Source organism: Camelina sativa, chromosome 2, assembly GCF_000633955.1.
Source record: "Camelina sativa cultivar DH55 chromosome 2, Cs, whole genome shotgun sequence".
In the NCBI taxonomy this organism is placed as follows: Eukaryota; Viridiplantae; Streptophyta; class Magnoliopsida; order Brassicales; family Brassicaceae; genus Camelina; species Camelina sativa.
In genome coordinates, this window is record NC_025686.1 from 22,324,442 (window position 1) to 22,341,681 (window position 17,240).

At 31.3% G+C, this 17,240-nt stretch overlaps 2 protein-coding genes and 1 pseudogene across 3 annotated transcripts in view; all 3 read left to right on the plus strand.

The window, feature by feature from the left end:
- LOC104755561 lies at window positions 7,101-9,290 on the plus strand (annotated as a pseudogene).
- LOC104732762 (cytochrome c oxidase assembly protein COX15) lies at window positions 14,560-16,914 on the plus strand. The gene is made up of 7 exons (XM_010452344.2): window positions 14,560-14,901; window positions 15,077-15,375; window positions 15,467-15,692; window positions 15,768-16,013; window positions 16,107-16,217; window positions 16,288-16,419; window positions 16,531-16,914. The coding sequence occupies exons 1-7, from the start codon at window positions 14,728-14,730 to the stop codon at window positions 16,705-16,707; spliced, it is 1,365 nt and encodes a 454-aa protein (XP_010450646.1). The 5' UTR covers window positions 14,560-14,727; the 3' UTR covers window positions 16,708-16,914.
- The window catches only part of LOC104732770, a 1,026-nt gene continuing 923 nt past the window's right edge, over window positions 17,138-17,240 (plus strand). The window contains exon 1 of one of the 2 annotated variants that reach the window (XM_010452356.2): window positions 17,138-17,240. In XM_010452356.2, the coding sequence (XP_010450658.1) occupies window positions 17,165-17,240 (76 nt within the window). In that variant the 5' untranslated portion in view covers window positions 17,138-17,164. The other variant, XM_019232239.1, reaches the window with a different exon arrangement.

Genomic DNA, 17,240 nt, shown 5'->3' on the forward strand with positions numbered 1-17,240 from the left:
TTTCATAAAAGGTGTCATTTTTACACATTTTACACAAATTAAGAAAACATTGAATTATACATATATACCCCCTATTTAATAAGTGATTAATAGTTTAATTAGTTTTAAATAAGGGTAAAATTAAAAAAAAAAAAGAAAAAAAACCAATTATGTAAAAATACATTGGAAATGTAAAAAGACACTTAAATCTCTAAGGGGGGGGTGTATTCAAATTATGATTTTGGAGGATTTGATGGGATTTAGGAAAATTGAGATTTTGAAAGATTTAAAGAGAGTTTTTAGGATATTTGGTGGAATTGTTAAATATTTTATTGTGATTTGATGAGATTCAAATACTGGGTGATTTTAAAAGATTTTATGAAAAAAATAGATTTCAAAAACAAAATTGAAAGACGCAACTATTCTCTTTACCAACTAATCTCATCGTTAATCTCCTTTGTTAACAATTTTTGCTTTAGGTTCTGTTGTAAATGTTTAATCATTGCAGCATTACTGCAAAATTTGATCACATTTTTTTTTTTGAGATTCTCTTCTTTTTCTTCTTCTTCGTCTTCTTCTTCTTCTTCTTCTTCTTACTACTTTGTTTACATTCCCGGTACTGTTCATCATCTCCTTCCCCCAGTTTTTGTTTCCTCATTAATTTGTTTCTTCTGGTTTTAAGTGTTAATTGCTAGTGCATAATCTCTTCTGGGTTTTCGGAAAATAATAACAAAACGTGCCTTTGAGGAACATACTGATTTGTATGTAGCAAATGAACCATATGGAAGAAGAAGTTGAGCGTTTGTTCCTAGAGGAGAAGAACATATTTTTTTTTAATTTGTTTCTAGAGGAGAAGGAGCAAACGTAAGATCCCTCATACAAAACGCCAGTCGGTTACAAACGCCTCTGTTACGTGTTTTTTATTTATAAAACAATTCTTTCAAAATATCATCTCTAGAGGTGTGATTTTATAAATTGGATTTCTAGTGTAAAAATGTATCTAAACTCTCTCAAAATCTCCCAAAATCATTGGTATAAGATTTTAAAGAAATAAAAAGTTATGTTTTCAATAACAGTTGATTTTATATGATTTTTAAAAATTGTTGTTTGAATAACAAGAAACTTTAAGTGATTTTGAATGATTTTATAAAAATTTCATTTTCAATAACAGAGATTTAGAAAGGGATTTTAAAATTCCAAGTTGAATAACATGTTATTTTGATAAAAATTCAAAATCTTCCAAAATCCTAGTTTGAATACACCCCCCTAAATGACACTCTTTATGTGATAGAGGGAGTAATAACTATGATTTATAATGTTTTTACATGCTTTCACATTCTGTTAGTTTTTAGTTATTTGATTTTTCTTATGGGGTTTTTGGATTCATGCATCTCATTAGTTACTAATTGATTTCTTTTCTTTTTTTTTTGGTCAAAGTTAATTACAATGTCTTTCTCTATCCATCCAATCTACTCCCTCTGTATCACAATACATGATGTTTTAGGATTTTTACTTGAATTAAGAAAAACATTTAATGTGAAACAATAAGTGTATTATTTATTTATAATAACATATTTTATAATTATTAACCAATAGTATTTCATCAAACTTTTAAATTCTCATTTAATGATCTTTGAAATTTACAATTTCTTAACATTAATTGATAAAAATATACAAAAAATCATTCTTTGTGATACAAGAAAAATTACTAAAACATCATCCTTTATGATACAGAGGGAGTATTTCATATATGTTGACTTAATCATCATTTTTTCTGGTCAACACTTATTAATGTATTAATTGTGATTTATAATGTTCTTGTCTGTTTTTACATTTAATTAATTTCTATCTATGGTTCCAATTTAATTTTTAGGGATTTCTTTTCTTCTTATTCATGCAATATCTCTTAAATGCAAACTGATCTCTTACCTTTTTTTTTGGTCAACACTAATAATTGATGTCAATACAATTCATGATATTTTGTATATATATATATATATATATATATATATATGCAATATATACAATAATATCCATCAGTTTTATTTTATCATCAAAGATGACTAAAAACATGGTTCTTACAATTTTCATGGTGTTCTTTGTTATTGGTATATGCTCTCTACGTCTCTTTTTTTTTTNGCCCCTTTTGATATACCCCTTTTCAAAAATACCCTCTTTTCTGGCCATTTTTATTTATGCCCTCTTTTAATTTTTAATGACCATTTTACCCTTAGATGAAAATTATTTTATTCAATAAAAAGAAAAACAAAATTTTCCCGCCAAAAAATTTCCGACATATTTTCCCGCCAAAAATTTTTCAAAAAAAATTTCCCGCCAAAAATTTTTCAAAAAAAAATTTCCCGCAAAATTTTTTTTGTCAAAAAACTTTTGTTAAAAAATTTCAAAAAAAAAAAATTTCCCGCCAAAATTTTTCCCGCCAAAAAAAATTTATAAGGTTTTTAAAAGGTTTTATAAGGTTTCTACCTTATAAAAGCCTTATAAACACCTTGTAAAGGCTTACAAGATTTTTTAAAGAGTTTTAAAAGGTTTTTTAAACAACTTGTAAACGCTTTTACAAGATTTTTAAAAGGTTTTTAAAAGGTTTTAAAAGGTTTTTAAAAGGTTTTCAATTGGTTTTTAAAAGGATTTTTAAAAGGTTTTTAAACACCTTCTAAACCCTTTTACAATGTTTTTAAAAACCTTGTAAAAGTTTTTATAAAATTTTTAAAAGGTTTTTAAACACCTTTTAAATGCTTTTAAAAAGTTTTTAAAAGCGTTTACAAGGTGTTTAAAAACCTTTTAAAGCATTTACAAGCTTTTTAAAAGCATTTACAATGTTTTTAAAAGCGTTTACAATGTGTTTAAAAACCTTTTAAAAACCTTGTAAACGCTTTTAAAAGTTTTTTAAAAGCATTTACAAGGTTTTTAAAAGGTATAAATTTCAATATTTTTGGCGGGAAAATTTTTCGATTTTGGCGGGAAAATTTTTTTTTTTGGCGGGAAAAAATAATTTTTTCGGGAAAAATTTTCGATTTTGGCGGGAAAAAAAATTTTGGCGGGAAATTTTTTTGGCGGGAAAATATTTTCGATTTTGATAACTGTACATTCTTGCTGTCACTCAAAAAGGGTAATTTGGTCATTTTGTATATAAAGAGGGGTAGTTTTAAAAATAGTCAACATAAAGGGGTATTTTTAAAAAGAGATATGGAAAAAGGGGCATTTTTGAGAATGCCCCTTTTTTTAAATGGTTTTTTTGCTTATAACCTTTATAGTTTTATAACAGAATTTAAATGATAGTATATGTTTTAAATATGTATTAACAGGAATGGTGATGGAGAAGACGCAAGGACGTATATGTCATGCCTATCTTGTAGGAGCAACTCCTGGTTGTGATACTTCAGACTGTAACCTAGATTCTTGTGACAAGTATNCCCTTTTACAATGTTTTTAAAAACCTTGTAAAAGTTTTTATAAAATTTTCAAAAGGTTTTTAAACATCTTTTAAATGCTTTTAAAAAGTTTTTAAAAGCGTTTACAAGGTGTAAAAAACCCTTTTAAAGCATTTACAAGCTTTTTAAAAGCATTTACAAGGTTTTTAAAAGCGTTTACAATGTGTTTAAAAACCTTTTAAAAACCTTGTAAACGCTTTTAAAAGTTTTTTAAAAGCATTTACAAGATTTTTAAAAGGTATAAATTTCAATATTTTTGGCGGGAAAATTTTTCGATTTTGGCGGGAAAAAAAATTTTGGCGGGAAATTTTTTTGGCGGGAAAATATTTTCGATTTTGATAACTGTACATTCTTGCTGTCACTCAAAAAGGGTAATTTGGTCATTTTGTATATAAAGAGGGGTAGTTTTAAAAATAGTCAACATAAAGGGGTATTTTTAAAAAGAGATATGGAAAAAGGGGCATTTTTGAGAATGCCCCTTTTTTTAAATGGTTTTTTTGCTTATAACCTTTATAGTTTTATAACAGAATTTAAATGATAGTATATGTTTTAAATATGTATTAACAGGAATGGTGATGGAGAAGACGCAAGGACGTATATGTCATGCCTATCTTGTAGGAGCAACTCCTGGTTGTGATACTTCAGACTGTAACCTAGATTCTTGTGACAAGTATAAAGGAACAGGAACTTGTGAACCACCAGGCCTTTCACGAGAAGACCAGACCTGCTACTGCAGTTTTAATTGTTAAAATCGATTTTTCCTTTATTATCTATAAACAATCACCAAATATAAATTAATAACATAATGGGTTAAAGAAAAAAATGGAATATTGCGATCTTTTCTAATTTTGATGTGAATGTTTCATTTCAGAAGTTTTGATTCGATTTACCTCCAGGCTTTGTTTAATAACTTTTTCAATTCGATTTATCACTAATTTTGATGTGAATATTCATTTCAGATAACAAGCTTTGTGTGGATTTCATTTACCTCCATTGCCATGAAAGGGATGACCCACCTGCTTTGTTATGGTTTGACACCCTCTGCCTGCGACTCCCGAATACAGCTTCATCTACATCCTTGAGGTTGGTTTTTCAAAGCTTAAACCATCACATACTCTCGACCATTTTCAAGTTGGCGATAACTCCCTCAACTGTTCCCTCCGTGGAACACCCTTTTAAATGCTCCCCGGTATCATCCGCTAGAGCCGCTCATAACCACCAGTTGGTCGAGGATCTCGTGAAGCCTGACTTCAAGAACGAATCCACTCTGGTCCCAATAGACTTCTCAAAACTTTTTCAATATGAAAATCCTTTTGTTAAGCTCTTGGAGCCATTATCTTTACCTTTTTATGTCTATCTGGTTTTATGCTGTAAGAACACAACCCTTTATGGGTCTTAAGTTGAATGAAAATTCATAGTTGTCCAAAAAAAAAAAAAAAAGTTTTGATTCGATTTTAAAATTGAATTGGTTGGATCTCGATTCTCAACATGAACTTCGTCCAACTAATAAGCCCCATTAAAATTCAACCAATTCAATTTAAAATATATCAAATGTTTAATATATTATTTTATTAATCTGCTATCAGCGACTCTCGTTTAATCTGCAACTGCAATACAACTACCATATACTAATTTGTAGCAGAAACCAAAACAGTTTATTTTTTCTATTTTTTAAAAATATATTACTATAGTTTATAACAAAAAAAATATGACATATGAAAACAAAATAAGTTTATAAACTATTAGGATTAATAATATTTAAACTTAAAATATATTTAAAATATAACTTAATAGTTATTAATAATTAGATTACAATGAAACTACAATATAATATTCCAATATATATATATATATATACTAGATTAGGCCTGCGTATTAACGCGGATTTAAGAAAAATATGTGAAAATTTTTAGTTGTATTTACAATATTAATTTTATTCATTTGATTTTTTTTTAAACTGGATTTAGAGTTAACACACTCCATCTTGCAATACAATTTCTTCGTATATTATTGCATGATAAAAAAATTAGATTTTAATTCTATGCACTCAATCCCAGTGAGTAACATTTATAATTTTCATATTAAAAATGTGCATTGTATCAAATTTATACCTTAATTAATATTTTATAACTAAAAATTAATAAAACATAGTTCTCAAAAAAAAAACTGAAACCTAATTTTATCTCATATTTGAAAAAGTAACAATATCTTAAATCTATTTGTTTCATATTTTTTAATCCCATAAGTAATAGTTTTTACTACTTGTCCAACATTGTCATAAATTAATCAAAAATTCAAAGACGTTATTATGAAAAAAAATATTTGTTTATATAAAGGTGAATATCTACAATCCTTTTTCTTTTAAGATTAATAATTTATAGTATAATTTATTTAATTATGGTATTATAGTAATTAATTGTATAATTTTCTTAATTCTTTTTCTTATAGACTTTGTAATTTAAAATTATAATTAGTACTATTTTTTATATACATATATGAGCTATCTTTTTATATTTAATAAATTGTTTAAATTCTTAATTTCTTATAATTCACAAATATGTTAAAAAAGTTTTTTTATAACACATGACAAAATCTGTAATTGTTAAATTAAAACGTGTCACGATCACATGAGCTACTAACTTTGAAAACTAAGGTTTATATAATAACATAATATTGAATACACTGTCAAATCATTCACCGATTGAAAAACTTAAAAAAATTACATTAATTTCTTATTTTGTATACACATAAGTGTATCATCACTACAACTAAGTATACCAATTATATCTATCGTACCCCTTCACTCTGCCACCTTAATATACCAACTATATCTACCATTTTTTTGTACCAGAGTTTCGTACCATCAAACAACCGGTAGACTTTTTTCAGTTCCCAATGTTTTTTCTTTTCTTTCAATGGCTATTTGGTCTGACGAGTTTTGGTCTCGTGGAATTTTTACCTCTTTACCAATCTGAAATTTTTAACCCCTAATTTTTCTTGTCATCTTCTCCGTTTTAGTTTTGTCATGATTCCGACAATGTAACTCCCTTTTCCGATCAACCACTTTGTGGGTTGTTTGATGAAAATATATTGTTATTACAATAATGGATGCATTAGGTGACGGGTTCAAAACTCAATTTTCAACTTATTTATTTTTTGTTTTTTTACCCCATTTAACATAAACTTTTATTGTTTAACTTAACCTGTTAAATTCATCTTTTAGTTGACTTAGCGACATACCTAATTTAGCTAAGTCCAAGTCAACAAAAATTAACGATTTAATCTAAAAGTTAACTAAATATAGCTAATTTAATTCACCACCAAAAAAAAAATTAATTGATGTTTTTATTCAACACTTTTGGTAAGATGGGGTTTTTTTTTTTTTTACATTTTTCCTAATCTATTATACATTATACTAATTATTCATTTAGAAATAGTGGTCTGACTGGTTATAGGAAAAAATATATTTCAAAAACATGAAATCAATTTAATATTTACTTAATTCACAAATAGTTTTGGAGTATAATGGGGTCGTTTAGTAAGATGAGGTCCAATTAGTAAAATAATTAAACCTTATAGACATTAGTAAAATAACCTTAATGTACTTAAGTGAAAATATTGGGGAACCGGGTAGTCGACATAAAACCGGGAGGATCCGAACCGGGTTTGGTGCGAGATTTCGACTGTCGTTAACAAAATATTTTTATAAGTTTTCCTCTGTACGCCGGCGAGTCGAGTGGGATTATAAAAGGACTGACTCAGTGAGTCGGCGATCGAGTTGCGTAGAGATGGGAAGTAACGGCGAAATGAAGTATGAGATCTCTCAGAACGCGTACAACAAACTCGTTCTCCACTCGCTGCGACACAAGACGGCGGCGGTCAACGGAGTCCTAATCGGAAGAGTCAGCCCTAAAGACGACGGAGTTGTAGAGATCTCAGATTATGTGCCGCTCTTTCACTCTAACCTCGCTCTCCTCCCTCCTCTTGAGATCTCCCTCATCATGGTTCGTACCTCTTCTTCTTCTTCTTCTTCTTCTTCCTGATTCGAATTGAATTGATCTTGTTAGCTCTGAAATTGAATTCTATGATCTGAATGCGTTTAGTATGGATATTGAATTTACGAAATTTGGAAACTTTAGTTCGTGTACTATACGTAGCAACTTCTTGTTGCTTGATTCTCAGTGAAGTCTTACTGTTGTTTCTATTTAAACATATAAAATTCAGATCTTGAATTGTTTGATCTGTAACTGTGTTTGAGATCTTTATGTGCTCTCCAATGCGAATTGGCAGATTGGAAAATTGTAGCGTTGTTATCCTTTACTTGATCTGAGATTCTGAACTTATGGATTCTGAATCCTTTAAAGAAGAAACTTACGGAATCAGGTATATTTTTGTTGTGGTAGATTGAGGAGCATTACGTGGCTCAAGGTTTGAGTATTGTTGGATACTTTCATGCGAACGAGAGGTTTGATGATGTCGAGCTCTGTGGTGTGGCTAAGAACATTGATTCAATTTTGCAGGTGATGGGAAGAGTTGGATTCAATTTTCCAATCTTCCTAACATTGATTCACTATATTAGCTTTCTTCAAATCTCTCTCTTTGCTTTCCAATGTCTCCTCCGTCAAAGACTACACCTTTCTCCTCTCTCTTCTCTCTTGTTATGGCCTTTGCTTCTGGACTCGCTAATACCAGTCTCAAACTCAACAGGTTCGTAGCTCAATCCTTTAACTTTGCATTTGATAACTCTGTTTCATATTTGAAAGCTTTGGTTTTTGTTTCTTTTTCCAGCGGTGGATTCTATCAGATGGCTAAGATCGATCGCAGTGTCCTTTTCAAGAAAACCATTTCTTCCACAAATGTTTTACATGAGTTTGATGACATTTTCAACAATTATGTATCATTACATGCAGGTTTTTGGTGCTTACTCTGTTTTGGGGTTTTGTTTTGTCCTATCACAACAGGTCATGGCATTAGCTGTAGTATCTCTAGGGGTGGCAATCGCGACAGTGACAGATCTAGAATTTAATTTGTTTGGCGCATTGGTAGCTGTTGCTTGGATTATCCCAAGTGCCATCAATAAAATCCTCTGGTATGGCTTAAGCAATACAAGTCTCTTAAAATCAACTCTTTACTGAACGTAGATTAATGTGGAAGACAACGCCATTTACCGTCTTCTTCTTATTGGCTCTCATGCCATGGCTTGACCCACCTGGAGTTTTACTGTTCTAATGGGGTTTAGGTAACTCTTCTGCAATCTCATCTCGGCTCTTCTCGGCTTTCTTCTCCAATGGTCTGGTGCACTCGCTCTCGGGTTAGTAGTCTTTTGTTATTTGCTTGGGTGTTTTGAAGATCACTCTTGACTTTGATAAAATGTTAGTGTGGATTTGGTTTGGTTTACATTTTATACCACCATACTTAAGAGGCTAAAGTTGTTGTTTCTTAGTTACAGGGCAACCTCGGCAACATCTCATGTAGTATTAATTAGGGCAATTCAAGACATGTGTGATCTTGCTTGGAGGTTACGTTATCTTCGGGTCCGATCCTGGCTTCATCAGCATCTGTGGCGCTGTGGCAGCTCTCGTCGGCATGTCTGTCGCCTACACGTGGCTCAATCTTCCGGGGAGTCAATCACATCTCGAGCAAGCAGCTTCCAAGACAAACATTACCATTTCAAAACCTAAGTAGCCGTAGTTTCCATTGATCCGAAGATAACGTAACCTCCAAGATTGTATAGCTTTATGTTTTTGTTAGATGCCAAAGATTAAAAATTAAATTAAAGAGTTTAGTTTGTAACAATGATTTGATCTCGAACTAGTTAACTAGTTTAACCCTTACTATATATACAACAAACTATATATGATAGGGTTCACACATTAGTAATAAAAAAGTCAAATTCGAAAAAAATGTGTAAAATCCACTAAACAGTGCGTCGAACCCGCGACCTCACAAATTCACCGTATGACGTATCCAGTTGATCCAACACATTAGTCTGCATTGTGATACAAAATATATGCTTATAAAGCTATCAAAGTATCGAAATCGGAAAAGAAAGTGCAAGTCCACCCTCCTGTGTGTCGAAACCGCGATCTCAGATAATTTCAGCATAGGATGTAACCAGTTGATCCCACAACAATTCTCACTATTATGATACAAATATAAGGTTATAAAGCTATCAAAGTATCGAAATCGAAAAAAATAGTGTGAAGTCCACACTCCCGTGGGTCGAAATTCGAAACCGCGATCTCAGACAATTTCAGCATAGGACGTAACCAGTTGATCCAACAACAATACTCGATATTATGATACAAATTTATCTTTATAAACCTCTCGTAGCATCGAAATCCAAAAAAATTGGAAAATCCACATTGTCGAACCCGAGATATCAGACTAATTCAGCGTAGGACGTAATCAGTTGATCCCACAATAATACTCGGGTTTATGATACAAATGTATTATTATAGTATGTTAAAATAGGTAGTTGTTTACTTTATAAATGAGAAGCTAATTATTCTTTACAAATTAGTATATGGTAATGGTAGTTGTATTGCAATTGCAGATTAAACAGAGTCGCTGATGGCAGATTAATAATATAATATATTAAACATTTGATATATTTTAAATTGATTTGGTTGAATTTTAATGGGGTTTATTAGTAGGACGAAGTTTATGTTGAGAATCGAGATCCAACATATATGCTGAAATTTAAAATCGAACCAAAACTTCTGAAATGAAACATTCACATCAAAATTAGAAAAGATCGCAATATTCTATTTTTTTTCTTCAATCCTTTATCTTACTAAATTATATTTGGTGATTGATTATAAATAATAAAGGAAAAAATCGATTTTAACAATTAAAACTGCAGTAGCTTTGCTAGATTTCTCGTGAGGAGCATGGTGGTACACAAGTTCTTGTTCCTTTCCACCTGTCATGACAATCTAGGTTACAGTCTGAAATATAGGAATTGATTTAATAAGAGTTTAGTTTGTAACAATGGTTTAATCTCGAACTAGTTTGGTAAATAATACTAAAAAAAGTGTTAGTAAATAAGTCAGTTTGTGACGAGTAAATAATTACTGATTTTTTTTAACAAATCTGTAACAAAAAAATTTTGCTACGGAAACAAGTTATTTCTACATATTTTTTTGTAACTATATAACTTATTTTTACTAGTGTATTATCCATTTTGTTAAAAGAAATTTGAAAATATTTACTACCTAATGAAATAAAATTAGACAAAAATATAACACAAATTTGTTGTACATTGTTGACATAAAGTTTTTCATATTTTTAAAATATACCAATCAACAAATATAACCATTGTTGATTTTTTTGTTAATTTATTTCCTTCACTACTAAGTACTAGCAAAATATGCAAAATTCACATTAATTGTTTATTTCCGTCACTACAAAAGACCTGCGAAAAACTCATTAGTTACATAATAATTTCCAAAATTAGTTACCACTTTCAACTTTCCACTTTGCTTATCATCAATCAGTGCAATGTATCGAGGCTGCGTGTTTCTGTTTTGGATCCGGGTCAGTCTGGAGTCTGGGTCCGACTTTTAAACTTATTTTTAAATAAAATCTGCTGTGAGTTCAGAATCATCTTATTTTAACCGTTGAGTCTAAAACATTAAGGGGGGTGTATTGAAACCATGATTTTAAAAAATTTGATGGGATTTAGAAAATTTGGAATTCTGAAAGATTTTAGGGAAATTGATATGATTTATTGTAAAATTCTTTCAAATCCCACATAAAACCATGAGATTTGGATTTCTCTATTTTTAACTAAACAAATCCCACCTAAATCCTCCAGAATCTCAAAAATCATTAAAATCCAAATCCACAAACTATTTTGAATAACAGTGGATTTTAAAGTAGCTTTTTAAATCATCAGTTCAATAATAGTGGATTTTAATAGACTTTTTAAAATACATGATTGAATAACATAGAATTTGTAAGTTTCACACAAATCACTTAAAATGTCAAGTTGAATACACCCCCCTAAATATAACAATGTTTTATTTATACTTCTTCCGTTTCATATTAAGTGTCGTTTTAGGATTCTTCACACATATTAACAAAATCATTAAATTTTCTATCTTACCTTTTATTAATATATTTATACAATTTTTTCTATTGGTCAATACATTAAATCAGTAAAGATAAAATTGGAAAATTTACCAAACATCTACATTAAAAATACAAAGTGACACTTATTCTAAAACAAAATTCACAGTCTAAAGTGACACTTAATATGAAACGGAGAGAGTATAATATAATGAGAATTCCTTAAATATAATAACAAAGTCAAGATCATTAATAGTATATCTCCTTTGTCGACCAAAAGGATGGGTGAGGGACTCTTTTGATGTCAACAGACAAAGGTAGAGTTCAAAGGTTGATTCCGTGGGACCCCGTGGCTCTCCCATCCATTTGTATAATAAACGCATCTTTTCATTCTCCTCCTCTTTGTCTCCACCCGTATTGCCGCCACCTGTTCGTAAGAAGTAAATAACCCATATTTTTGCGTTTTGTCAAAGGCAACAAATACTATTTAATTTTATGAACTTCTCCTAAACCAACAAAAAGAAAAATCATTGTAAAAACCCTCATCTCATCACTCTCATCGCCATTTCAAAATGTGATTTATAAACTAATTTTAATATAATTAAAAATCAAACATTCCTATATAATTAAAGAACCTTCTATGAGTGTTCGTCTACTCATCCTCCACTTGGTTACTTCTCGTCTCCAACCAATCTTGCCATTTTGGTCGCCTTAGAGATTGTAGATACTTCATACTTTTTCATATATGTTTGTATGGAAAAGGTTATTCAAAACTAATATAATAATGAGATTTAAATACTACTCTTTCTGTTTTACAAAGAATGTCATTTTAACATAATACACATAAATTAAAAAAATTATCTAAATTTCTATTTTACTCTTTATAAATGAACTAAAAATTTTCTCATTTTAATTAATTAACTCAAACTTTAGGGATAAAAAAAATAATTTAATATTTAAAACTATATTGAAAACATAAAATAACACTATTTTTGTAACAAAGAAGATGTGTCAAAATAACACTCTTTTTAGTACTCTCCGTTTCAAAATATAAGATGTTTTAGCCAAAACACGCATAATAAGAAATGTTTACTTTTAAAAAGTTGAACCAATCAGAAACAAGACTGCATAAAAGAAATAATAAGAAAATATAAAAATAGTCTAAAAGTTGCCTCAAAAATTGAAAACATCTTATATTATGAAACAACAAAAATCTCTAAAACATCCTATATTATGAAACGGAGGGAGTATTATTTATCAAACTAGTTCGAGATTAAACCATTGTTACAAACTAAACTCTTATTAAATCAATTCCTGATATTTCAGACTGTAACCTAGATTGTTATGACAGGTGGAAAGGAACAAGAACTTGTGTACCACCAGGCTCCTCACGAGAAATCTAGCTTTGCTACTGCAGTTTTAATTGTTAAAATCGATTTTTTCCTTTATTATTTATAAACAATCACCAAATATAATTTAGTAAGATAAAGGATTGAAGGAAAAAATAGAATATTGCGATCTTTTCTAATTTTGATGTGAATGTTTCATTTCAGAAGTTTTGGTTCGATTTTAAATTTCAGCATATATGTTGCCATGTTGGATCTCGATTCTCAACATGAACTTCGTCCTACTAATAAGCCCCATTAAAATTCAACCAATTCAATTTAAAATATATCAAATGTTTAATATATTATTTTATTAATCTGCCATCAACGACTCTGTTTAATCTGCAATTGCAATATAACTACCATATACTAATTTGTAAAGGATACTTAGCTTCTCATTTATAAAGTAAGCAACTACCTATTTTAACATACTATAATAATCTGCTAATTGTCACTAAATGAATTCTCAATACAATATTGGAAGATTTGGTTTCTTTGTAACATATTCATTGAATCGATGATTTGGACTACACTAATTGATGAGCCTTCGTTTTATTCAAAAAGAAAAAAGAATTGATGAGCCTTCGTAAAGATTTGAGACATACTAAAATGCTTTTCTGATAAACCACCTTTTAGTTTGCTCATAATGGATTGTCTTTTACTTCAGGTGGTTGACTTTGGACTATATCTAGAAGGACACGCTGCAAAGTTCCAACATCAAAAGAACATTTTGTTCTCTCAATTTCGGATACGTTTACAAAACAGAAAACATTCACCAAGAAAGGAGATATTTATGTCCCCGGGAGGTTTACCCTTTGAGCTTATATCTGCAAGAAAGTCTCAAAGAAGGTCTAATGGAATTTATTAAACTGGTAAATGTGTCATTGATGATATTATAGTTATGTTTTGTAAGATAGATAGTTACAAAGTTACATTTTACATTTTGTGTATAACGATATAGATTCGATCAATGTAAATAGAGAAAGATTTACATGAATCACTTTTTTTTTTGTTGGTTTAATTACATTTTTAGTATTTTAATATATAACCAGTATGAAAAGAAAATAAGTGATGCATTTTTTTTTGATCCAAAGCGAAAATTTAAAATCAAACTAAAATCGACGCTAAATTAGTAAATTAAAAAAATAAAACGACGTTATTTCTTTTGATAGTAAACATAACGTTTAAAAAAAAACATGACATTAAAAACATCATGATGATTTTTTAATTTAGATAGTATCAATATTTCTGGAGGAGTTTGGTAACCGAAAACGTATTTATAGTCTTTTAACTAAGATAAAGTAAAATTTGATGGGTATTTAGACATGTTGTATGTTACGTCGGACTTTTACAGTAAAGTTTAAGAAGTTTGAACCTCTAAACTTTGAACTATTTCGAACGTCGGACATTCCATCGTGATATAACCAAAGTTAAAATTGCTTCTACGACAAGATTTTGGAATGAACAAAATGGTGAAAATTAAAAAGGTTTTTCTCAATGCAATTTTAATGACTTAAACTAGATTAACCTAATTTTACAGAGGGTTTGTATTTTACAAAAAGGAAAAAACAATTCATAATTCGCTTGCTAAGTGTATGGTATATAGGGGATAAGTATGTTGTTTCCCGTTTTCGATCTAAACACCGTGTCGTTTTTTCAACCGGACATTGTTTAGTGTCTACCGAATAAGCCACCACAGCAAACCCCGAACCCGGAACAAAGCCGGGCCGGGTCGAAATTGCAGAAACAGATTTGATTTGCTCTCCGTCATTTCTTTTTGTCGCCTGAACGCAAAAACCTTTGCTTAAACCCTAGAGAGAGAGGAGAGAGAGAGAGAAGAGATGTTTCGGGCGGTGGGATCAGCTCTTAAGAGGAACAAGGAAGCGTTTAATATAATTGCTCGAGGATCTCATCGAGCTTTCACCTCTAAAATCACAGCTGCTACTGTAACCTCCTCTGCTTCGTCTTCTCCTTTAGCGGGCAACTCTTTATATGGCTTGCGATCTCTGCTCAAGGTAGTTTCTACATTCATTTCTACTCATGTTCTTAATTCGATTCACAAGTAGTTTGGAGAATTTGTATAAAGGTTGATACTTTTGATCAGGATTTATGTTAAAGTTGAGATTTTTATTCCTATTTAGACGATTCTGTAATTGAGATTGGGATTGATCAAGATTCTGTTATGTGTAGGGTCAAAATGCTTCATTGTTTAGGAATATGTCAACTGTAGCGTCGATTAGCTCAGAGAGTAAAGAGGGTTTGAAGCTTCTTGTCACTGGAGGACCTCAAGCTCGGAAATGGGTTGGTATATGGTTGTTCGGTTCAGCTGCTTGGGTTTTCAGCATGGTGGTACTTGGAGGTGTAACCAGATTAACTCGATCTGGTTTATCCATGACTGATTGGAAATTCACCGGTGAATTCCCTCCTCTGTCAGATGAAGCTTGGGCTAAGGAGTTTGAGAAATATAAGCAGTCACCTGAATATAAGCGGTTAGTGTTGTGATTTTGGTTGCTAACTCGTTGCTTGCATTGTGTGTTTTTCTGTCATTGATGTTGAAAGTGGTATTTGGTGTTTTGGCAGTGTGAACAAAGGGATGAATCTTGAAGATTTTAAGTTCATATATTGGATGGAGTATGCTCATCGAATGTGGGGAAGAGGATTGGGAATCATGTTTGCTTTGCCGTTTTCGTTTTTTCTGCGTAAAGGTTATATTACTCTACGTCTTGGAGTTCAGCTCTCTGGTTTATTTGCACTTGGTGCTGGACAAGGTTTCATTGGTTGGTGGATGGTTAAAAGTGGTTTAGAGGTAAGCATTTAGGGCAATCAGAGATGTTGTCAAGTCCAGAACATTGTGTAACTAGTAATCAGTTTTGTCCTGTAGGAGCCACTTTCTGAATATTCTCAACCAAGGGTAAGCCCATACCGTCTTGCAGCTCACCTGACCTCAGCTTTCGCCATTTATTGTGGACTTTTCTGGACCGCTCTCTCTGTTGTTATGCCTGAACCACCAGCTGAGTCACTGGCTTGGGTTCGTGGAGCAGCTAAAGTGAAGAAACTTGCATTACCAGTAAGCTTGATTGTTGGTATCACTGCGATCTCAGGTGCCTTTGTTGCTGGAAATGATGCTGTAAGCAAACTAATGATTTGGATATAAGCTTCTGCTTTTATTAGTTGTAGAACGGAATCTGAGCATTTTGATCTCTCTGCTTGTGAATTGTAGGGTCGTGCATTCAACACATTCCCGAAGATGGGCGATACATGGATCCCAGATAATATATTTGAGATGAAACCACTTATGCGCAACTTTTTCGAGAACACAGCAACTGTTCAGGTACACCATTGAAACATAACTTTCTCATTTTGCTTCAAGAATCTCAAAAAAAACTTTACTTAAATTTCAGCTTGATCATCGCCTTCTGGCAACCACAACGTTATTTGCGATTGGCACAATGTGGTGGTTCACGAGGAAGCTAGATATACATCCAGCTGTTAAAGCTTTGATTGGAAGCACTGTCGGAATGACTGCTGTTCAGGTTTTTTATTCAATCAACATAAACTTTCATGAAAACTCAATCACCATAAATTTTCATGGAAGCTTAATATCAAAACCATTGATGGGGGTTCTTTTTTTCTGTTATTTGTAGGTGACATTAGGTGTGTCAACGCTTCTGAGTTATGTTCCGGTTTCACTAGGAAGTGCACACCAAGCAGGAGCTTTAACACTTCTCACTTTGATGTTACTTCTCAATCACACTCTTCGGAGACCATCACCTTCTCTTCTCAAATCTCTTCCACAAGTTGCTAAATTAAATTTCAGCTAAGCCTCCTTCACCTTCTGTTCTTTTTCATTATTTACTAAGAAACGATTCTTTGGCTCACACTGTTATACTAGCAAGCTTTCTCATCGAACTCTGCTGTCAATGATGTTTGTATTACCTATCAGTCATGGTTCGAAAAATAATGTACGAAAACAATTAACAAAACTTTCATATGAATTCCAGAATTCTGAGTGTTTTTGTTGGAGTTTATTAATTATGCTTTGTAATTTTTCTGTTACCAATTCGGTTCAATACTATATTTGAGTTCAGTTTTGGTTCAAATCCGTTGTAAGCCTTGTGGATAATGTTTAGAAACAGTTTTTGGCGGTTTGGGTTAACAAGACTATACACGTGTCAGAGAACTGTAGCTTATAGGATCCACGTGTCAATAGCCCACCATCTTCCTTTCTATATAGAGCCATGATACAAAACTCTCTCAGTTAAACTTCACATTAGTACTATGGAGAATCCTGAAGGAAGGAGAGATATAGCCATAACCGATGGAGTGAGGCCGACTAGTTCCTCGGTTGTGGAAG